The 23,553-nt window shown below is 43.3% G+C and overlaps 1 protein-coding gene across 1 annotated transcript in view; it reads left to right on the top strand.

Annotated features, from left to right (window-relative positions):
• Positions 1-23,553, top strand: part of svep1 (sushi, von Willebrand factor type A, EGF and pentraxin domain containing 1) — a 73,687-nt gene that overhangs the window by 8,284 nt on the left and 41,850 nt on the right. The window contains exons 2-3 of the mRNA XM_041030778.1: positions 12,626-12,881; positions 13,781-13,957. Of these exons, the coding sequence (XP_040886712.1) occupies positions 12,626-12,881; positions 13,781-13,957 (433 nt within the window). The remainder of the gene's footprint in view (positions 1-12,625; positions 12,882-13,780; positions 13,958-23,553) is intronic.

Below are 23,553 nucleotides of genomic sequence, written 5' to 3'. Positions count from 1 at the left end.
GTGATCTAGGGATCTTAGTATTTTAATTTAACATCAGTGATACCTTTGGTAGCTTGTTAGGAGGACTCTTTCATATATTAATTCACCCCGCCTTCCTTTTATTACTGTATCCATTGCTGTCTTTCAGTATTTTCTGAGGCACTGGTTGTGTATAGATACTGCGCTTTGTCTAATTGTACGGACAATATTTGCTTTTGTTACTTAACGGCAGCCTGAACCTCCTGTTCCTTCACTCGTAACACTGTGCTCACCCCTGCCCTCCTCTCTGAAACGGATACTGAATATTTTCCAGAAACAGGGGCCTACTCTCCGACCTCTGAACGTACAGAAGACCCCGAGGCCTCCTCATTCACCGTTATCTAACACAAGCTCAGACAGCCTGTGTTAAATGCAGAAAATTAATTTAAAAAATTGGAGAAAAGAAAGAAATTATTTCTGTGTGAGAAAAACGTGAAATAAGGAATCAGCAAAGGAGGAGTTACGATAAAAATAGATCTTGACAGAGAGAGAGAAAAGCAGAGAAGAAAACAGAAATAAACTGAGAGTAAAAACAAGAGTCATCTATTAAATTGTCCCTCTGTTCTGTGAAAGCCTCCCGAGGACCAAATCCAAGCCAAAGTTGTGATTTATGAAATCATTTTATTCCCTAAATCAGCATTTCTGTTTTCTGTGATACATTGAAACTGCGAGTGCTTCACAAATATATTCTGACCTGTCAGATCATCAGATCGTTTACATGTTTGGCACCGTTCTTTTGAAGTGAATTTATTTACAAAGGTGTGTTTCGGCTCATCCCTCCATTCGCTGTCACCGTGCATTGATAACCTACCGCCCTTTTAAATTCTCTGACTGTCACATATCTCTGGGGAAGTGTTGACAGATGGCCAGTTAGAGCAAAAATATGCACACTGAGAGTTCAGCTGAGTTCAGCGGTCATGGCAGCGAGTGCGTCTGCCGCTCACTATAGTGCAGAACGGCGCATAAGAGGCCGAACGTGGCGCAAATATGTGCAACCTGTCAGAAAACTGGGCAGTGGATCCTCACAGAGATGTTTTTGAAATGGTCCCAGCTGCTGGGCATGCTGCAGTTAGACACCGCCTGTCACTTACTGAAGTAATTAGAAAGTTCTTCAACTGGCAAATTATTTTGTCTGTGAATGTTCCATTTTGTCAGCCGAGAACCTAAGTCTGGCAGTTCCTGATTTACAATCTCAAAAACAGCAAAACCATTTGTTTCAGTCTTTTTGGCCTGAACCTTTTTTTCTAATAGATTTTCCAAATGCTAGATATCTCATTGGGAACAAAACCCTTCAATTCACCAGAACACAGAGTTTTTTTTAAGCCCAATCCAAGGTCACTGGTTTCCTGCAACAGCTCTCCAAGCATCCTGGTCCCATCTGTATTCACTACAGCAGCCACAGACTTGGCGATGTAAGACCTGAGCAGATCTGCTTTATCCTTCCTCATCTACTTTAGATCTTTCTTTAGAAGATCAGTGGTCTTTCCCCCTTCAGGAATAACACAATGAGACATTAAACATGAAGAAGGAGTCCAACTCAGATTCCAAAAAACCAAAGCTTAGGTTTCGCCCCCGCCTCATTGCTGAGAAAAGTCCTAGTGTTGAAATGTTAGGGAGACAGGTTCAGAAAGCAACATGGTCCGATTCAGTCTAACACAATACCATTTTTTAAATTTGCTAATTTCAGTCTGTCTTCGGTTGGTGGCTCGTGTAATTAAGTGTTGAAAAACCCTCACTGATACGAACTGGTGCATGTCGGGTAGATCCTGAAGGAGCTTAAATGGATGGAGAGGTTCTGAATCTGACTTTGTTGGAATAAGTGCACGTGTAGCGTGTCTGCCGAGTGTGTGTGTGTTCAACTCTTAGACAGCTTGACAGCTTTTAGACAGCTCTGCTGTCTGTTTGGAATTGTAAAGTGAAAATAGCCCCAAATCAGTCTTTGTTCGGTTGTTCTAGACTTTGTTGAAAGGTTGTAAATTACAGTAGTTATTGCTGATAAAGTATCTGGCTCCTGCAAAAGCTGCTGAGTTTGTAGTCGCTGTCTTTGTGACTGTTGTCTGAAGCACACGGCCTGTTTTTCACTGTCTTCCAAAGCTCCAGGTGATCTGTCCATCTGTCTCCCACTTTTATTTCTGTCTGTTTCCAGTTTGTCTTCCCTCTCTGCGTCACGCCTTATTTTCCTGCCTCGAGGGTCTGCTCCGGCGTTTTTCAGCAGTGTATACAGCATGGGCCGGTTTGGACGCTGCGGAGTGTGTCCCACTTGGCCTCGGGCTAAAGCTGCTGCGGTCAAATAACTGGGCTTTGCTCTCGCCAAAACCAGCGACTCCAGTTAGAGAAAGAATTAGAGAATGAAAATGAGGTGATTGAGGCCAGTGGAAACAACAGGGAATGTGTGTGTGTGTGTTTGTCTGTGTGTGTGTGTGTGTGTGTGTGTGTGTGTGTGTGTGTGTGTGTGTGTGTGTGTGTGTGTGTGTGTGTGTGTGTGTGTGTGTGTGTGTGTGTGTGAGAAATGCATGTGTGCTTAAGCAAGTTTATGAGCATTTATTTGGGCATCGTTCTCACTTTGTCTGTCCAGGTTTCAATTGTGATGCTTGAAATCAGGGCTTTACTGATCCAAGGCCAGTTATCTATTTTTATTTCCTCCTCACAACTGAATGGATCAATCTCAGTGTTAGCTAACATGTTAGTCTAACAGTGACTAAAAACTGTATACAGTACAGTGTGGATAGGTCGCTGAAACTTGTCCCTTCTCATGCTTGCAAGGGATACTTTTGATTTTTAATGCCCCCTGTTCCTGTTCTGTGCTCAACAATAGTTTTGTTTGTATGCCTGAAGATGGAAAACACACCCAGAACCATCACTTTAACCACACTACAGACCTTCACCGGGACCATCACTCAGCCAAATTCTTAGGGGAAAATAACTGTGGCTCTGCGGTTGTGGATACTTATTAGCGTTAGTCCCTGACATCTTTTCGTGTCTTCACTGTACTTGCGAAAGCGAGATCTACGTCGTCGTTGGATGTATGAAAATGCACAAAGAAAGGAAGAGAAAATAGCAAAAGCCAATGACATTAAGGGCGGCAAGTGACTGATTTAATTTCATTAAGATGTCACACAAAGGTCTCGTTACACTTTCAAGAGGTGTTTCTTATTCCTGTTCTCCCGTTTTCCTGTTACATGCATCACTTTGCCAGAGTGGAAATTACCACACACCGCTTTGTCTTTCAAACCAGGCCCAAAAGAAATTATTCACTTGCTGCTTGCAAGGCTGAAGTCAAAATTACCCTCCTTTTTGAAAAATGGGGCATTAGAATGAGCTAAGCAAAGGAGACCGGAGAGGGCAATCGTTACACTTCCCGGCTCTGTAAAACACAGATGTCAGTAAACCCCCTCGACGGAAACAAATGTAACTTCAGATTTCTCCGTGTCGGCCTTAAACATCCATCACTGTGTCATTTTTTTGTCTTTAACCCATGCACTTAATTGTTCCCCAGCGAAGAGGCTTTTAATTTAATGACTGCAGAGAGGAGGAGTAAGCCCGTCATAAAAAATCAGATGTACAGTACAAAGCGTTGAGCCTACAGGAGCTTATGGGGCGGATTTCACCACTTCAGCTCCCATTGCGCAAACATGAATAGCACACGCACACACACATGAAGTAGTTATTGTTACGAAACATTTTAATGCTTGGTCAACTTTTTCTTTTATTGATTTACACCCAACGACAAACACTCAGCCGTTGAATAAATTAAGATGTTGTGCATGATGCAGTGTCAGTTTTGGCTCACGTTGCCTTAACCAGTCAGTAGTGACAGATATCTGGACCCAGCCTGGACTGAAGACCTCCACTTGGTTCCCCAGCAGACATATTGACTTGTCATAGCAAGAAAAAGCACAGATGTAAATGATAACACTGAAGTAACATTAATGTTGACATGTGTACCGTTGAGGTAAACTAAGTACAATGAGCCAGGGAGTGGCACTGCTAACGGGAATGTAACTAAGGCAGTTAATGACACCTGTGCCCTTCCTGCTAACACGTCACGCTGTCTGCTGTGAAAAAGGCCAGTGATGCATTTTCTTCTTCGTATGATCAGGTGATCACCATCACTGCCGCCCACCTGACACTTTCCATAGTGTGTTTTATTGGTGTGTTTCTTTGGTAGCTTTACACACATGGTCGTGAACACACACTTTCCTACGCACATCATGCTCACTCACTTAAACTCACACTCTGTTCTTTCCATTGAGTGTGGATTCACGCACAAATGCACACACACACACCTACAACACACAGATTCCCTCTCACTTAAAATACTGCTCAGCAATTGATAGGTGCTGCTGAGACTGTGTGTGTGTGTGTGTGTGAAGGCAATACATGAGAGTTGAGGCGGTGGGGTCAGTGAGAGTGTTGAAGTGGAGAGGCGCGGAGTGAAATGTGCGATTCACAAACGAGTGGTGAGGAGGCTTTGATGAATAATACTCCGCCGGCAAGGTGAAAGGTCAGGGAGGACCCAGCAAGGACAGGAACTGACTGTCAGCAGCTTTGGTGGCCTGTGTTCAGCTGCCACGATCAACTATGTATATGCTGAAAACAGGTTTTTTGATCTCACTGGAAAAAATGTTTCCACTGGGCCACCGAGCTGCTGAAGCCGTGGTTCTTTTAACCATGGCTGTTTGGATGAAACTTCTTCTAAGCTCTGAAAAGACACTGTATTGAAGAACATTAGAATATCCCACCTTAGACTCTGAGCTCTAATAATTGACATATCTATACAGATCTGGACATTTAGCAGCGGAAAACTAAACTTGTCAGTGCTCTCTGGTGGTCAGGCTGAGTAACAAGAACAAAATCTGTAATATTTCTGTGCTTCAGTATTCATAAGCTAAAACCGGCTGTTGATATCTGACACATTGATGTATCATTTAGCACAAGCATGAGCTTTTGATATAGGAATAAACAAAGTTTCATGAGTGTAATCGAACTTTTCATCTTATTATGAAAAATCAATCGCAGGTACCTTTGAAATGCTGCTCCATCCTCACAAAGCCGGATAAAGTCCACAGCTTTGTAATTAAGACACAAATCACTCAAGTTCTTGAAGCATATGGATTTGTTTTGGCATCTTGAGATTAGGATTTACCAAAGGCGTCATACATTGGCACCTGAAGAAACCAAAACTATTTCAAAGAGCCAGTAGTGGCAAACTAAATAACATGTTTTTATGGGCTAAGGCGTGTAGGTCTATTAGTAAACCACTTGCTATGTTGAGGTTAGAGTTTGAGAGTGCCAGATTCCGTTGGCTTGTTTTCTTTGGTGAGTGTGTGTGTGTATATATGTGTTTGTCTGACTGTCTGTATGTCTCTGTTGGGGTGAATGACTATAAGGAGGTAATTGGTACATGAATGTGAACCCACAAATAAGCCAACATCCTGTTTTCTTTGTTTGTTTGCTTCTTTTTTTTTTGTCCCAGGTCAAATTGTGCAAGATTTCAGTTTCTGGAACTATTAGTTGTGTTTTCAGCCTCAGCAAGAAACCCTGTTTTAAGTAGTTGCCCAAATATAGAGACAAAATATGCGCTCAACTCAGCTTTAATCAGTTCATGTCTGAAATGCCGTGTGCTGGCAAGAAACCCGTCCCCTGATACCGATCACCCGAAACCCCCAGCCAATTTTCAGCGGAGAATACAAAGAACACAAAGGCATACAAATATAATCAGTTTCAATCAGGGTATCCAAACACTAAACACAGGTGTTTCCCAGCAACAGAATATTTGTATTGGTATTTTAGTGAGTTTTTAGGGAAAACAAGTATTTGCAACATCATCTTGTGCTCCAAACTTCTCCTGATTTACGGTGAGGTTTAGAGCTTTTGTCGAAACCCAAGGAAATTCAGGCCAAGTCCATATGATCTTCAAGCAATACCACCCTAAAATGTGTCCTCCTCCTCATATGACTTCCCAGCCTGTGGTTCCTCTTGATGTTATGACGTCTAATGTAATTTCTCCTACCAACAAGGGCCGAGTCCAGAATAAACAGGAGAATCAATAAGTTGAAACCTCTCCATTAATCTGTACTACAAACACCGACGTCTCTCCAATTCCCTGCTCTATTAGAGGAAATCTCCACCTCCAGCTGGTGCCAAGACAAACAAACCCCTCAGGAGAAGAAAGAAGGGGAGGACAGAGCGAGAGGAACATGAGGAAGAAATGCAACTACAGCAACAACAGTCAACATAACAAAGGAAAATGCTGCGTCGGTCTGTGCACTGTGGTCTGAGCTAAGTCTGGACAAGATGGGATACGTTTTCATGGACGCTTTAAGCCGGCGACAGTCCCCAAATCGTTCCCTACGTATAAGCACTTTCAACACGCCAGTCTGGAGTCTGGAACACTTCACCGCACTGTTGCCTTTGTTTATTTCAAAATCAGAGCTCAGCCTCAGAGATGATGCTGTGGCGTCCCTGTGCTCGGGCAGTGAGGTAATGATCTCACGAAAGTCAGAAATATTACATAACTGTTGGCATGTCTTCCGTTCTTCAACGTAATTCTGTTGAATATAGCTTTTTATGTCATGTGTAGATAATTTTCAGCAGAGCGACAACACAGCTCAGTGGCAGGAAGTCTTCGAAAATGAATCAGGTTTCGGTGTTTTGATTCGGGCCAGTCATAGGATATCACATAGTGCAGAACATGTGAGTCTACATTTAATTGGACAACATTCAAAATGCTAGTAAAGTAAATCCATACTGTCCCATACACAGTCATATTGACAGACACAAAGCATTCCATTTAAATATTGAAAATGTCAAACACATCAACACAGAAAACAGCTTATAATAGATACGAATAACCAACATACATGTCATGAGGCAGGTTGCCAAGCCATGCAGAGTCCAGCATCGTCCAACTGGCACTCGGACCGTAACTGCTCTTGTTATTCTTCCTCCCACTCAATCAAACCAGCTTTCCCTGTCCAATTACCCAGAATGCCGTGTCCGATTGGAGCACGGTCAGTGCCTAAAGTGTTTCTCTCAGCGCTTTGTTTCACCAGCACAACGCAGAGGCCGGTGGGGGGATAATTGAACGAGTTTCTCATTTGCCAGCCAAGATGGCCTTTCCCCTTGGCATCACATTGTGGAATTAGCTTCTCTTTCTCTCTGTGTATCTCCCTCTGTCGTCGCTCCTGGTTGAGTTGTTGAGTTTGATGAATGGTGTTGTGACAGAAACCGTCAAGCTAACACACACAGCCGTCCAGCCTACCGTGCCTGGCAATTAACTGACTGTCCGCACTCTCTTTTCCAACCCTCTGGATGCCATAGCGCCACTCAGTCAAAGTGGGTTCAATTTGGACCTGCTTACAAATACACATTACACATGCAGACTTTAGTGAAGACTTTAAAATCATTAGGTAGTGGTAAGTAAGTCAGTGGTTGCCAAATGGGGAGCATTTTCCTGTAATGGCTCTCCTGTTCTAGGAATAGTTTTCCATCCCCAACATTTTGCCAACAACACCCCAGACAGGTTAACAATTATCTACGTAGTCTTGGTGTAACTTCAAAAATGTCCTCTGTGGTTTTCAAAACCTCTACTTTAAGCACAATGATTGATGAGTGATCTTTCTTAAAATATTGTGCTTCTTTTTGCATCTATTTTTCTCGAAGTATACAGATACCTATACATCAAAGTTTCTGTAGGATGGCAGAGGAAGAGTTAAATGGGTCAATGGGTATTTATTTTTTCTTAAATTATATTAGCTTCCGTTTGAGCATGGGTCGTTTTAAAACATCTGAGAATTGTCTTGTAAAATATTTTTAAAAACAAAGAAATACAGGTGTGGTTTTTCAGCATTACCTCTGAAAGGCACGTTCTAAATCATGGGTGTTGGAGCGTTCTTTGAATGCACCAGCATTCAAGAAAGACTTTTTTTTAGCAGGTGATGGTAACCTAACATTGCCAAAAAGATATGACTTTGATTTATGAGGTGCCTTGCCAGCTGTATCTGAGAAAAGTTTCAAGTCTCTGCAGGTTAATTAACATACCACACTGTCATGGACAGAAACTGACTCAGGTTCACAGGTAGGAAATCAACCCAAAAACTTAATTTACTGACCTGAAGTAATGTTTAGTGTAAAGAATATATGATTTTCTATACATATGCTGCAACATGCAAAGCCCCCTGTATGACCCTTAGCATCCTGGGTGGCCCTTGTGCAATCCGTGGCCACCCTCTGAAAGATCATGTGAAAGTTTTGTGAAATGAAGTTAGTGAAATACAGATAGTGTGACATGAAACAATATATGTGAAGCACTTAGCAAATGGAATCAGAGCCTGGAGGCAAATGTTCAGCAACACAACCAGAAAAAGCAGATACATGTGCTTTACATGTGCCCTCACATCAAAACATTTCAGGATTCCACAATTAAAAGTTAAGAAACTTCAGAATCATATTAGTTAATCACAAAACATGCACGATTTGATTCCTGTGAGGCATTCAATATGTGGGGAACAAAAACATGTTTGTGGCACAAAGGATCGTGGCTTTTCACTGATTTGACCAGGAAACCAGGACGTATCTTTGCAATTGACCTAGTTTATCTCAAACATCCAAAGTATGTGTCCCTGAGATGTTGCTCAACAGTACCAAAGTTGAGTCTAGTGTCTGTAATTGTGTGTACGTGTGTGCACGTTGCTCTTTTGGGCCCCTGCAGAGTTGTTGTTGTTATTGTTATCGCCCAAGCCAAGAGCAGATAGTCTGTAAAAACAAGCACTCTCACTTCCGACCGATGGGGGGGAGCTTTCCGAACGGATGCAGTTGGGTTGCATTTTTCATCCGCTGTGGAATGACTGCAGATAAAGTCTTTGTTTTTATTTCTGGTAGGTGGATCTCAGGGAGGTGAAAAATCATATTAGGCAGTAACGGATAGACATGTACCCTGTTAATCATTCAGTTTAAGGTGTATTGTGTAGTTGTACTGTTTCATAGTGCTGTAAACTGTTCTTGTTACTTTATTTGCATTTACATGCGTCGTACCTCAGGCACCTGAACCAGTTTTTAATTCAATTGATATTTGGGTCTCGATCTCCTACAGATATGTCAGAGACGGATGCATATACGTGTTGCACTGTACATGAACCAAATTAAGGAAAAGCACTTGGCAGCCAGTATTTTAAAAAAAAAAAACATTACACATTTGACTCAGGTACTTCTGTTAACTTTATGTGTCTTTCCATCCCTTTTTTCATTGCTTTTCTCAATGGTGTTCGCACTGCTGCACTTAGAGAAAGAAACAAATCGTGAACCAGCTGTGCTCAAAGCCAGGTGGGTTCAGGCTCTGATCAAAGTCACAGGAGGGGCTGACTGGAGGCCAGCAGTGTGGGGGGTGTCCTCATTTAGCATTCAGAATAGCTGCCATGCATATATAAGCCTTTGATTAACAGCTGGGGTGCCTTGGCACCATCGTTAGGCCCCTCAAGGTGTGGAAAGGTTTCCTAGTCCCTGTTGCCAAATGCAGCGAGGTGCCTGCTTTTGAAGTTAGAATCATACAAGCATCTGTTTGGAAATGTTGAGTCTGGTAGAATTAGGATTCACATTTTCACCATTGGACTGAAGGTTTTATTTATATGGTTTATTCAAATTGGTGGTTCATCAGTGGGTTGGAAAATGAGACGGGTGTTGTGCACATGGGATGTCTGATTCCAAGTTAGTCAAATGACCAGATTTGGTAAATTCTGAATGTTATAAATTTCATTATCACTTTCTCAAAAAACAATAAAGGTAGTTTGTGATCTAAAAGGCAAATATGTAAACTGTCTGAAAAAAATCTGAGTTTTTGTACTTTGAATATCGATCTACATCTGTATCTCTTTGTTTTACTATACTGTTGGTGTGTGAATGTGAATCTACTGAATTTAAAAATTAAAAAAGCCCCCGGCTCCACATATGGATTGTCATCTCTCTCACTCTCTTTCTTGCCTCTCGCCAAAGTTTGAGGCGTGTTGGAGCGGAGATAGGTTCGCTGCTCTTACCGCTAATCCCTCAAGCCCCGCTGGTCCCCATGCTATCACCGCTGCTTTGATCGATATCATCAGCTCCGCACCAGACACACTTAAACTGTCCCATTGCTGCTGGCTTATTATCTCTTCTCTGGACCGACGCCGGCATTGAGGGAGTCTGCCAAGTGTGTAATTGAAAAAATGCATGGGATGTACAACTTGGAGAGGCCTCGAGCTGACATACAGCTGTTCAAGGTGTTTGTATGCTACGAGATGAGAGTGTGGGAAACTGAAAAATATGGGATTTAAATAAGTTACGTGACACTTTGTTAATCCCTCCCAGTCAATTTGAATGAGTTGGGTTTAAGAGTATTTCTGGAGTAAAAAAAAAAAAAAACAATTGCTTGAATGCGGCTGTTGCAAATGACTTTTTATTTTTAGACATGACACAGTTCAGACTTTAACCAAAATGCTCTCACTCCATTGTTTTATGCAGCTTTTTACGTGGTTTAAGTAGGATTAACATTTTTAGGATTGATATAAGAGAATAAATGACTTGCAGTTGCCATAACTTTTATAGCGTGTTGGCTGAGTCTCACACACGTCTGTTAACCTTTGAGGTTTAAATTCCACTTTTTATTTATCCCTCTGTTCTTACAGAATCCCTTCATTTTTGTGCAGTAATGATCAGAGAAAATATGTTTTAATGAGCAAAATCAACTGAAATTTAGACAATATTTATTATGATTATATTATCAATCACCTAAGAGTTTTTATCCACCTTGGTTTTCTTCTTTGATTGCCAATCCTGTGCATATTGGACATAATGGTATACACACGGATGTCGTCACTGTTGGCAGCTTGTGTGATTGTTTTCGTTTGGTAAATGCTCTGGCTGCATCGTTATCTGCTGCTCTCTGAACTGGACGCCTTGAATGAAAAGGTGCAGAGAGTTACTGTAAAGGGCATCCCCTTCCCACACACTGGCTCCTGTGGTTGCCTTTATGTTAATACTCTGACCTAAAGTATGTGGAGACTATCTAGAAGGCTGTCATTAGTGGGTATGCATGCGTATGCTCCGTTTGGTGGCATCTCCACAGTTGCTAACACCAGCCACTGGCTCATGGCTGAAGCCGAAACCACTGTGACCCAGCAGCGCTTTGAGCAGACGCCTAATAAACGAACATTTACACATAAAGAGGAGACAGCTAAGCATACCAGCATGTATGCACACAGAGATCCAGCCACTGTTATTGAGCTTTGGCATGAAAAGACCTTAAATGTTATAACTTGGACACAAACATCAGTATGCCGACAGCTGGTAGGAACCGAGGAGGACCAGGGAGGGTGGCGGCCTGATGGGGTGCACTGACAGCTGGGAGAGAGCTCAGCGAACCTCCCCAGGCTGGGAACCAGAGCAGCAGGCAGCCTGAAGCTTTGAGGATCAGAGAGACCAATGCTCTCTCTCTCCTCTATTCTCTCTCCATCCTCCTTTTCCTCCTTCACTCCCTCGCTTCACGGGCTCTGTAATTACGTCGCTCCTGCCAGAGCCGCTTGAAGTTCAGCCAATTAGACAATAAAGACCAGAGCTTTCTCTCCTGCTGTTTCCCTCCCTCGGCGGTCACACCCTCGCATGTCTCCTCTTTCTTCACCTCTCGTATTTTACATTCTCTCATGTATAACTCAGACTACAGAAAAAATCATCCACCTCTTCCTAACACATATCCTTTGTTTCCTCCCAGTTTTCTTTACAATATACCCATGACCTTTCTGGCTTTCAGTGAGTACGTAAGTGGATATCTGTCTTACTGACTTCATCTTGGCTCATTTTCTCTCCACCTTATTGCTCCTGCTTCTTTTTCTTTTCATCCATTGTTCGCTGGTTTTTATCCACATACCCTCTTAACCTCATTTAAAACACGCTCGCAACAAACCCAGACACTTTCAGCTTGGCCTCCTCAGCAAAGCTAGCAGACGGTCCTGTTATTTTTTTTTTCTTTACTCCAGAGAAAATAAAGATATGTTTCTCTGACTTTAATGTCCTGTCTAATTGTATGTGGTGGATTGTAAACGGTGGCTAAAGTTAGTTTGGGAACTATAGCCGGTGTCTGGGGCGGACACAGCAGCCCGGTCTACTTTGCCCAGTGTTCTCTGGTGGTTTTAGACCACTGGCAAGCAGTCTGTAGTCTGTAAGAGAAATAACTACAATTGTAGAGCTTTCTCCCTTTTTTTTTTTTGGTCCCTCCTCCCCATTCTGCCCTCGTTGCCTGTCTTGCTGATGTAGGGTTTTGAGGAACCCTAGAATTGAGGGCTGTTTTTAGTGGTTGTGTGTGACGTTCTTCGTTATTCAATTTAGTCATGTCACTAAAGCTGGAGCTATGTTGGTAGCGTGCTGGCAGGCAGAGCCATGTGTGGGATGTGTGTATTTGAATGGTTGAGCTTTACAATAACTACAAGAACAGCATGACTACGTTAACTAAGGCACATTTCTGACACTTGTCACCTTAATCTTCTTGTTTTTTTGGGGGTGCAGTGTCTATTAAAAGTCCATTTTCCTTTTCTCGAGTTACTTCTCCACTTAATGAGTTTTATATTTTTCTCTCCAACAGCAAATCCTGCGTCACTCTCGCGCTAATGCCACCAAGGTCATTTTTCTGATCACTGACGGCTACTCGAACGGCGGAGACCCTCGGCCTGTGGCGGCAGCTCTGAGGGAACACGGCGTTGAGATCTTCACTCTGGGCATCTGGCAGGGTAACATCAGGGAGCTCCACGACATGGCCTCGCAGCCTAAAGACCAGCACTGCTACCTGGTGCACAACTTTGCGGAGTTTGAGGCTCTGGCTCGTCGTGCACTGCATGAAGGTAGGAAGAACCGATGAGGACTACTGACGCTGATCTGTTGTTCTGTGAATGTTAAATGTCTTAAAGAGAGTCTTCCGGAGGTTATGTAAACTCAGTTTAGAGAAACATCTGTGATCTCACTTCACATATCAGATCTCACCCCTTTCCCATTCACACATTTTGGCTGCACAAGGTAGAGTCACATCAAGTCCTACTGTATGTTTTGGTAAATTAAAGTCTTAGGTACTACGGCCACTCATTTTGCCTTTGAAGCCTTGCCGCCCCCATCGTCACCATTTGACCCGTCGCAGTATTTCTTAAATGAAGGTTTTGACCCTGTTAAAATTCAGTGTTTACTTAAAAGGAAGCAGATAATATTTTAAATGGAATCTGACAACGTACATTTCACATGATCTTTTCTGTTATGTACTGCCAACAGCCATTAGGCCTCACTTCTGTACAGTCTGGACACTTTTCCCACACTTGAGGGGGACTTCCCCAAATTTGGTGAAAAGAGGGAGTCATTCATGGCTTTAAAACGTAAAATATTACCTAAAATATCACAAATATCACCAAGTATGACACAGGGTGTGTAGAAAGCTGTAAATCACACACTTGCAGGCTGCACATGCATGTTCACACAGAGCTTCTGAAATTCCAGACAGTAGGTGCATCAGTACAGATCAGTGAGACAGTGCAAGGACATGAGGCAGAATAAAAGCCAACACACACCACACTATCAGCTCAGGCCCCGTCGTCTCTCACGCTCTGTCTTCAAGTCTCCCCAGCGACCCTGCCAACAATAACCTCAAAAGTAAAGTCAAACGTGGAGCCACATTGCTCCAATTAGCTCAATGCTTAAAGTAAATTGTCTGATTGCCAGGTAATGTAATTTCCCCATGTTTGTTTTCCACCCACAGACCTCCCGACAGGAAGCTACATCCAGGAGGACCTGTCACGCTGCTCCTCTCTGTGTGAAGCAGGCAGGGATTGCTGCGACCTGATGGCAAGCTGCAAGTGCGGCACACACACGGGACAGTATGACTGCATCTGTGAGAAAGGATACTACGGCAAGGGTCTACAGCATGAATGCACAGGTAGGACAGATGGACGTTTTTCAGTTTTCAACTTGTCTGTGTTTGGGAGTTGCAGGTTCTTTCAGAAAACAGTGACATAATAGGCTGGAAATGATCTCGAAGGCCTGTGAGTTCGCCTGTGTTGGGGAGAAAGTACTCATAACCTGAGCAGCTGCATTCTATGTGTGTGTGTGTGTGTGTGTGTGTGTTTTTTTATTTTGTGTGCATCTAGACAAACGTGAGTAAAGACTAATTCTATCTTGCAACACGCAAAGTGCAAAATGACACATAAGATCTGAGTAAAAGCTGCGTCTGTGGCATGTTTGGCTTTGCTGTTTTTTTGTTTCTGACCACTTTCCACAAACTGACCGACGTTTGTTTTTCCCCAGACTTTGTTGCATGAAAACATCCTCGTGCCTTAGAGATTGACACTTGGAGTTTATTATAGTTTCTCTTCCACTTGTACTTGTCTCCTTTACCTGTCAGTGTCTCCTCAAAATCAGGACCACTTTGCCTCAGGTTGCAGTTGGGCGAAAGTTAAATAAGCAGCCTTTCCACTTAACGCGGTGGAAACTGTCCACAGGACACATCACTGTCAAGAAAGCCAATAATGTGGAGGGGGTGGAGGACTGAGACACTGCTATGTTTGTGTGTGTTCAAGACCTCAGTGGCCTTCCCTCACCTCTGACTCTCGGACTCCCAGCTGGACACACCACATCCTGCTCTCCACCTTCAGTTTCCGCCTTTAAATCACATCTCACGCATCCTTTTCTTTTCGCTCTACATTCAACGAAAATTGCTGCCGTCATTTTAAAACTAACTGCCTTTTTTTTCTGCGGCTTTTATTGCTTCGCCTCCCACTTCTGTTTCATACATATCCATTTGAGGAACTAAAACATCTGTTTCATCTGTTGCCAGAGTGCTTTGCCTTTTACCCTTGTGTTCCTTACTACTGGTTATTTATAATGTTGGAGCTCTAGGACTTATTATTTTATGGTTGCACAAAAACATGATTTTAGATAAGAGCATCAGCACAAGTTGCTCTTGTGAGTGTTTGTGTGTGACAGTCGCTCTAATTTGCAAACACAGGCGTGTCCATACACACATATGGAATTATTCCCTGGGTTTGGAAAATTATACAGATCCATAAGATGCAAATTCAAGCTGAAAATTTAAATGTATGAATGTAGGTTTCAAATTATAGACTCAGCAGAAACAGCCCTGAACAAGCTAAAGAGCAGGGATGAATTATGGAGAGAGAAAATATGGGATGTAGGAGGACTGTCTCTCTTTTGTCTTTTCCTCCTCTTTCTGATAATTTCCTTAAAGTCTGAAAATATGTTTTTAGGTTAGATCATTTAATCAGCTCCATGTGAAAACAATGGAGCTGTACAGTTTCCATCAAAATTTATGTTGCACAATCCTCTTTGTTGGCTGGATGACTCTTATAAAGCAAAATAATAGAAATACAAACTGTAATTTAGATTAGAAGAATTTAATCTATTGATCCCCAGACAGAAACGCTGGATGTGTCTCTGCTGAGTAGAAGTAGTGACGCAGTGGCTCTTCTCTCTGTGAGGAAACCCTCAAATTCAGCTTTTAATTCTTTTGAAAGGTCCCACCGCAGAATTGATAGATGATCTTTGTGGCAGTGCATTAATTATGTTTTGCTTGAGTGTGTCGCTTAAACTCGGTCCAGCAGTGCAGACAGTCAAGTTAAAACACTTGCCAGCAGCCTGTGTAATGACAGATTAATTTGTCTTCGAAATGTCCATTCTTTGGTCTGTTAAATCTCCATGTTGCTCAGTGTAATGTTGGAGTTTGATGCAGGTGGTCGCTGTTATTGAAGTGTAGAGTTAAGGGCTGGTACCTTGTTATTTTTTTCTGAACATGCAAACTCACAGAGGAGCAGAGCAGCCTGTGTGATTGTTGGAGAGCAGAACGACCAGCCAGATGCACTGGCTGATGTGTGTGTAAAAGTAATTGCAGTTTAAGACGTCAGTCATTAGGACATGTCACCGTTCATGCAGGGGAGACAGGTGGGAGGGAACGTGGGACTGAGAAGGAAATCAGCACTGAGTGTGGTGCTTTGGAGAAACACAACAGAGATCTGTGTAACACTCAAAACACAACTCAGAGGGGAAACACAACCAGGACATAATCTGAGTTGTGTTTGCCCTCTAGGTCTTTTTCTCTGTACCCACATGTTTTCAGTCCTCGGTTAGATAACAGGTGGAGAAGGCGGAAAGCGAGACATTGGAGTGACAGATAAATAATTCAGATCAGTGTTTGAGATTCAGAGAGAGACACAGTGAGTGACAGGGGGAGAATAATTTGTGAAGAGCCAAAGCAAAGGGCATCGGGGTCATCATGCCAAACAGCACGCCTCCTTAATGCTCATCAGATGTTGTCGAGACCGGAGCCCCGCTCTGCTTATTAATCTGTTTTAATGGTTTAATTAATAGCAGGGAGCAGACTGCAGAGTTGGCTCAGCCAGCGAAAGGAAGGAAGGACACAGCGAGGCGCTGCAACCGCAACTGAGGATTGCTTCCTCTGTCTGTCTCTTTCACTCTCACATAACAACGTCTCATGGGAGAGGAGTGGGCTTTTTTTGTTGTGGACACTTGGTTGTCTATAAGTCGTCATTCTCAAGTTATAGAGCTGACATGTACCCACAGTGCTCTGGCCTGTGCTGGAATATGTGTCACTGCAGTCGCTGTTTTAAATATGTTGGCAAGCTAATGCTCCATTAGCTCTGTTCATCTCAGTTTTGCGTCTCTGTTAAATGGTGTGAAATGCCCTCGTATATGTTTCTGAGCCCTACATTTATAGATGGTTTTATTCTCTAATAACTCACGAGGCTCTTTTGAAGTAGTAGTGGCTCCAAAAGCAATTAGATTTGTGGCGAGAGGAGTACGTAACCAGGGAACATACAAGTAAACTCGACAAGCTCCCGCTGTTTTCAGAAAAATCCAGTGCCTTGCTTTAATATTCTGTTGCTTTAACCTCAGTGGGCTTGGCTGAACCATAGGTGTTGTGTGAATTATAGGTACGCCGTGTGCTTCAGTGATGCAGGCAGTGCCTGAGTGGCAGACAGACGCAGCCAGAGTCATGGTTGCTTTGGTTTGCGTAAGCTTGGTGGTCTGTGTGTGGCTTCAGGTGAGTTCGTTGTCAGACTGACAGTTTGGAGAAGTTTTATGTTTTTTGGACTTTGTTTTCTCACATTTAACAATCTTTGACACATCAGAGAATAATACAACCAAACCTTAGGCCTGTCTGTGGATTAATATTATCATTGGCTGAAGTGCTCTGTTGGAAACACTAACCAAATCCCGACAGTGCACAGCAGTGTTGTTTATGAATCTGTCGACAGCCAAATGAAACAGCCTCTTCCACAAAACACGACTGGAATCTCAGCAGATAGAAACGGATGATGAACCCAGATCTTGCAGAGTTTGGTTTACTCTGGCATGCAGAACAGGACATTGTTCTCTCTCTTCTAATACCAATCTCAAGCTCTCTGTATCTGTATCATGGAGGATCACCAGAGGAATGGGGAAGTGGATAAATGGAGTGAGAGGCTGAGTAGAAGTGGGGGTGCAGGAGGGTAACATGTTTTCCTCCTGTCACACATCCCGGCTTATCAGCCTCTTCTGTAGCCTGAGAGAAAGACAGGAGCTCTGGACTGTGTTAATGTGGTGTCAGCGAAAAGCTTTGTTCTGCTCAGGACGGCACTGCTCAGGATGAATGGGACAGTGACAGGGAGAGATAGAGAGGTAAAGAGCAGGAGACGGCATGAAAGCCTGAAGGAAATGAAGGAATAAAAAGAAATAAGATAAAGCAAGGCAGCTGAAAAGACAAGAAGAATGTTTGGTAAATATTTGTTGTCTGATTTAGAGCTAGAAGGTGTAGCCTTGGGATAATAGGCCATAAAAATACCATCTATTTGAGCCCTTATTACCATGTTCTGGACGGCTTAATTGTCACCACCCAAGGTTAGTATAGTATGATCACACCTGAGCCATCTCTGTGACAACTGATGAAACAAACTCCAATCTCGAATGAAGAGAGAGGGTTGGTTCCAAGCCCCAGAAAAAGCTTGTAAATTTTTTTTTTCCTTTTTTTTATTTGGTCAAACTATTTCCAAGGTCAAAAATGAACTCTCACGCTTAAAACATCCATCAGTTTCAGTTATTGATGGATGTTTGTTATATTTTTGTTATATTTAGATGGGTTACCCTCTTGAAGACCCTATGAACTGCTGACTGGAAAACTCTGCGTGTAACAAAACATTTCCCCAGAACTGATACTGGAAGAATTGCCCAATGTTTATAATATTAAGTTCAAAAAAGCCTCTCGATCCCAAGAGGAGGCGCGTGGCAGCAGTGAGCTTTGACTCGACCCTGAACGCAACACGTCCATCTCTCTGTGCATGGACCGGACCGCACTGTTTCTTTCTGCCTTTTTGCAAGGAGGAGACGAGAGGCGTTCATTGCATCAGCATTGTAAATATTTGTGGTCTCGATGTGAACGACCGAGAGATTCCGGGAGGGGAAGCCTCGAGGTGGACATAAATTGAACGCAGGAATTAAAATGACAAGAAGAGAGGTGGAATTTGTTCAGTGTTAAGGAGGACAATGCAAAGTGTTGAAATGGGAGGAATGCTGCGATCAGTATTTCTTTTCTTCTCTCCTTTCACTGTTTTTGGCCTCACCCCCCGCGCAGAGGTCGCCAGTGTAAATGAAGATCAGTCAAAATAAAAACAAAAAGCTACAAAGGATGAATGTTTTTCGGTGAACTCAGAGGAATGTGGCTGAGCTTGGCCTCACACGGGTTATCAGTGTCTCAGTCCTGGATACTCTGCAGCTCATCTCGTTCTGTACAGTCACGCTAACACTTGCTTACACACAAGTGTATGCTACTCAGGGATCAACACATACGCACGGCCATGTGTTTTTGGCGTGCTTTGCATGCAAACACCTCTGACCCATTAAAATATACCACATTCCAGGATCTGACACATACCAGCTGCCTGTCTGTCGAGGCAATAGTACAGAGTCTGTTCATGTCACCTGGGACAGCCCACACTCTACACTGGTGTAATACATTACACCAGTGAGCCTCTAAATCTTTGATATGTTTAAAGACACTGTTAAGAAAGAGGTCAGTAAAATCAAAAAGGGTCTATTTCCAAGGTGCAGAATGTGGCCTGATGATAGGAAGGTCTGGGGGACTAAACAAATAAGATTCAAACTCTCATTTCAGATATTGTTGCCTGGACCAAATGAGTTTGGTTGACCGATCATTTCCATATCTCGAGTGGCTAAAAATGTTGCTCCCTGATGCCACCTGAGACGCTTTCGGAGACCATTAATATTTACAGCACACGTCAAAGACTCAGGCCAGTGGTTTCCGAGACACCTTGTCATTGACCAGAATGTTGTTTCTCTGGTAAATGTCAACCCCACGGTGGCACTAGATGAAAGGTCACCGGGTTACTAAAAAGTTAGCTTGCTGTGGACCAGTGTTAGATGGACAGCCAGCTGACATCCATTAACACCGCTGCCAGCAGATGGATCAAAGTGTCCTCTCACAGGACACTGGCCTTCTGTTTGCTCAATCGTCAATCGTAATTTTTCACTTACATGTTTTCAAAAGTAAATATATTTCTACCAGATGAGTGAATTTAGCCAACTCATCCAGCATGTTACATAAACCTTCGTATAAAGACTCTCTATTTCCTCCAACTGCATAAATCCTAATCCCCACAGCATCAATAACCACAGAAGACTGTCTGCTTCTGTGTAGTACATCTACGTCTGTCCAAGTTCTTGTTTCTCAATGTTTTTGTGGTGAAAATAAAAGCTTCAGTTGCTCAACACGAATTCTGGCTCAGTTTTGGTCTAGTTGTAAGCAGGGGGCAAATGCCTTGGACTTCCAGGGGCCAAGGGGAGGAAGGTTTTTTATTTTGTTGGGTAAGGGGGGGGGGGGGGGGTTCAAGTACCACCCCCACCAACTCCCCCAACCCCCATTAATTGCTTAAACTGATTGGATGGAAGTTTAGGTTTGTGTTTTTCTTTGGTGAGCAGAGAGTGGAAAGAGAGAGAGAGGGAGTAGGCAATTCCTTACCCCGGAGCCATGCGTCTTTTGTGGTGGATGGATGGAGAGCTTTCAGTGACTGGGCAAAGATCAGACTGGCTCTGAGCCAGACTGAGAGAGGGGGAAATACTGCCACTAATAAGCTCAGTAATAAAGACTGTTTGTATGGAACATAGCTGCAAAGTGATTTACAACCCATAACATATTATGTGATGTTATGTTAACAAAGCCCAGACAAATAAAACATCAGAATGTGATTACAGAGGAATGAAATGGGCATATAAGTTGGGTTCAGACTATTTATAAAGTATAGTTTACATCCTGTGTAAACGTACCTGTGGAAGTGTCTTTATGAGTGAATAAACAGATAACCCTAACACCTTTCCATCTCGTTGTACATGTAAAAGATGTATAATGACAATAAAAGGCATTCTATTCTTCTTAGTGAGACCAGCTGCAAACAAACTTTCTCCCAGTTTTATTCACGCCCAGAAAGGATTTTTCTGCTGGTTATAAAACGTTTGACCCCTCAGGTGATTTCGGACAGTCTTTCATGTTATTTGGTGTTTGAAGTTTTTTTTTTTCCCCAGCAGATTGTATAAAGCAGTTTTAAAGTACAGTGCAGTGTTGAAACCCATATTAGTCCCTCCCTCAGCACCACAGGTTTCAGCCCCGTTCGGCCCTCTCTTCCCTCATTAAATGACACATATAGGTCTGTAAAAGGCCTTAATTGATGACTACTGCTGCCGTGTTTGTAGGTCATGGATGCTGTAAAGCAGACATGACTTGTGTTATAAACTGAGGCCACTCTGTGTGTAAAAAAAGAGACAGAGAGGAAGGGGCGAGGAGGCAGCGAGGCTATAAACTGGCCCTAATAGGATCCTCCTCTGCTGGAGAGCATGAAAAACAAGGAGCCGTGAAACAGCCAGTGGTGTGAATCAGAACCTCACTGTGTCATCAACACTCCTCCTCTGCCCATTCATCCCTCCATCTTTCTCTCCATCGCTCCATCAGTTTCTCTTTTATTTTCCTCCCACCTTCTACTGCGTAGGCCTCCTCCCTGCTCCCCACCTTCACAGCAGTCCAAGCAGCGAGTCCTCACATTAGAGAAACTGAAATCAAGGGAGTGTTTGGTATTTTTGCTTGATAAATGACTTCAGCTTTTAATTTAATCTAAGTTTCTCTGTTAATCAGCTTAATTGATCAAATGGCTATTTGTTTCAAGTCCATTTTTATATTTCACAAATTTGCCTCGGGGTGCTTCTCAATCTCGAATCGGATAAAGAAACTCGCCAAAAGATACTGTGTGCCAGCACCGAGTGCCTCACTGCAAATCAGTTTGGACGTAGTGAATCCCTTATTAACTCGCACTGTAGCCAAGAATGATAACATTGTTTTTCTTCTTTAAGCTTTTTTAAATCATGATCTCATGGGCTAAGAAACATCACCCAGGGCTAACAAAGCACACGCTGTTTGGAGGCTGAATCTGAACTCAATCATCGATCAGTATCTTCTCCGCCTTGACTTTTTGCTCTTCAAATATTTCAGCCTCTTTGCGGCTCCATTTCTCTCTCACACATAATTTAAACTGACAAATGTACCCTTGAGAACTTAACGTGGAATGAATTTCTGCTTCAGCATGTTAAGTGCTTTTCTCCGCTATCTTTTTCAAGGCCTTTGCCCTTCTTCATATCCAATATGTTTGTCCCTTTCTGTGACCCTCGTCCGCCTCCTGGATTTTTTTCACCAACCCTCTTCACTGCTCTTTCAGCTGCCTCCCACTTCCCTTCACTTTCTGATCTCCTCACTGTGTGAGTGTGTGAGCTGACTGACTGAAATCCTCTCCAGTTGGAGGGAGGTGATGGAGAGGGATACATGCTACGCCAAAGGTCACGGGCGGAGGAAATTAGCTGCTGCCAGCTTTCGGGAAGAGAGGCATCTTTCTCTTTTTCTCTGTGACTCAGTCAGCTTCTGTTCTGACACAACGGTCTCTTCAGCTCTCAAAAATGTGTTCAGTTGAAACGACAACAAAATTCATGCACATGTTTCTGTGTGCGATGCTGTGAAATGATATTTGGGTCTGCTTTGTTTGTGCTTTATGTGCACTCGACACATGAACAACAATACATAAAGGAATACAGAAACACACTGGCACCAAAAATCGGGTGGATCTGTGTCCCGTCAGTGAGTCTGTTTAGAAGGATCACTCCCCGAACTCCCGGTGGGAAACACCAACTCTGAGGCTACTGTGGGAACAGATAAATGTGTGTGGTGGTTTTTGTGCATGTATATGAGCACATGTGTGCAACTGGTGGGCTGTTTCGTGGTATGTTTATGTGTGTGTGCGTGCATGCACATCTCATGACACATCCCTCAAATCACGTCAGGAAATGTGAAAAACATTTAGGAATTTGGTGAAATGGTGACGCAACAACTGAAAAGGATATGAAAACAGGCCTTTTTCTTTGGACGTGTTAGTGTTATGCTACGTTGTCCCCAGTGTACCTAGATCATACCCCGGCCTTCTATCACAACATCTCCCAGCACACTGACATCTGTAATCAGGCACACCAGACTGGAGACCAACCTGTGTTTGTACAGTTGTTTAGCGGTTTGCCTCGCTCTCCCGATCATTCCCAAAGTTCCCGGAGTCTGTAATAAGCGAGCAGGACAGTCTCCCTGTCCTTGGTAATCCGTAAAATGTGTCTAGCAATTGCGGTGAAGTAATTCTCCTTTAGGAATAGGTTTGAATAATAAGCAGGCAAACAGCGATGGAGCAGCCACTAAACTTCCTCAGCTTCCTCTCCAAAGACTGACTTGCATCACATCGCAGAAGTTTCACATTCCTCGGAACAGGGGGTCTGCGGAGGTCCCCCCTCCCCTTCCCCTCAGATGGAGGCTGCGTAGGTGGACAGCTGTGCAGCAGCCACATCTCCCCCCACCCCCCGCCCCCCCCTTTTTTTTCTTTACTCTGCGATCCAGCTGGAGAGCAGACCACACTTCAATGAGACTCTGGCGATGTGATTTAGAGCTCTCTGACATTCCACGGAGATGGGATTCCCAAACTTTTTCAGCTTCAGGTGACCCATGTATTGAGATCGGACAATTCCTGTGACCCTTATTTTTGCAAACACAGTCTCAGTTTCTGTCTTAGACTCTGTGAGGGGGCACAGTGTAACCCCGAGTGGAGCAACAACTAAACCAGGTGACAGCTGTCTGTGGGCTGACTGTGTGATTGTTCTCAGTGGATTCAAAGTCGGAAACTTGCTACTGAAAGCTTCCTGGTTCATAAGTGTTCCAGTGTTTTGCTCAGGGACATTATGTTTGTCACTTGTTCGTAGTGTCACTTTAAGTTCAAGGAATTTGCCAGACCTCACACATTCATCCTCACTCTTTATGACCCCATGAGTCCTGAAGCTTGGGAAACTCGAGGGAAGCAGTTTGAATGAAACGGTGATAGACAGGTGCGAGTGCTCTCTCGTCGTGGTGGCTTTTCACTTAGGAAACCATAAATGCAA

The sequence above is a fragment of the Toxotes jaculatrix genome, chromosome 23 (genome assembly GCF_017976425.1).
Source record: "Toxotes jaculatrix isolate fToxJac2 chromosome 23, fToxJac2.pri, whole genome shotgun sequence".
Taxonomy (NCBI): Eukaryota; Metazoa; Chordata; class Actinopteri; family Toxotidae; genus Toxotes; species Toxotes jaculatrix.
Note: the sequence above shows the minus strand (reverse complement) of the source record. Positions and strands in the feature narration are given on the sequence as shown.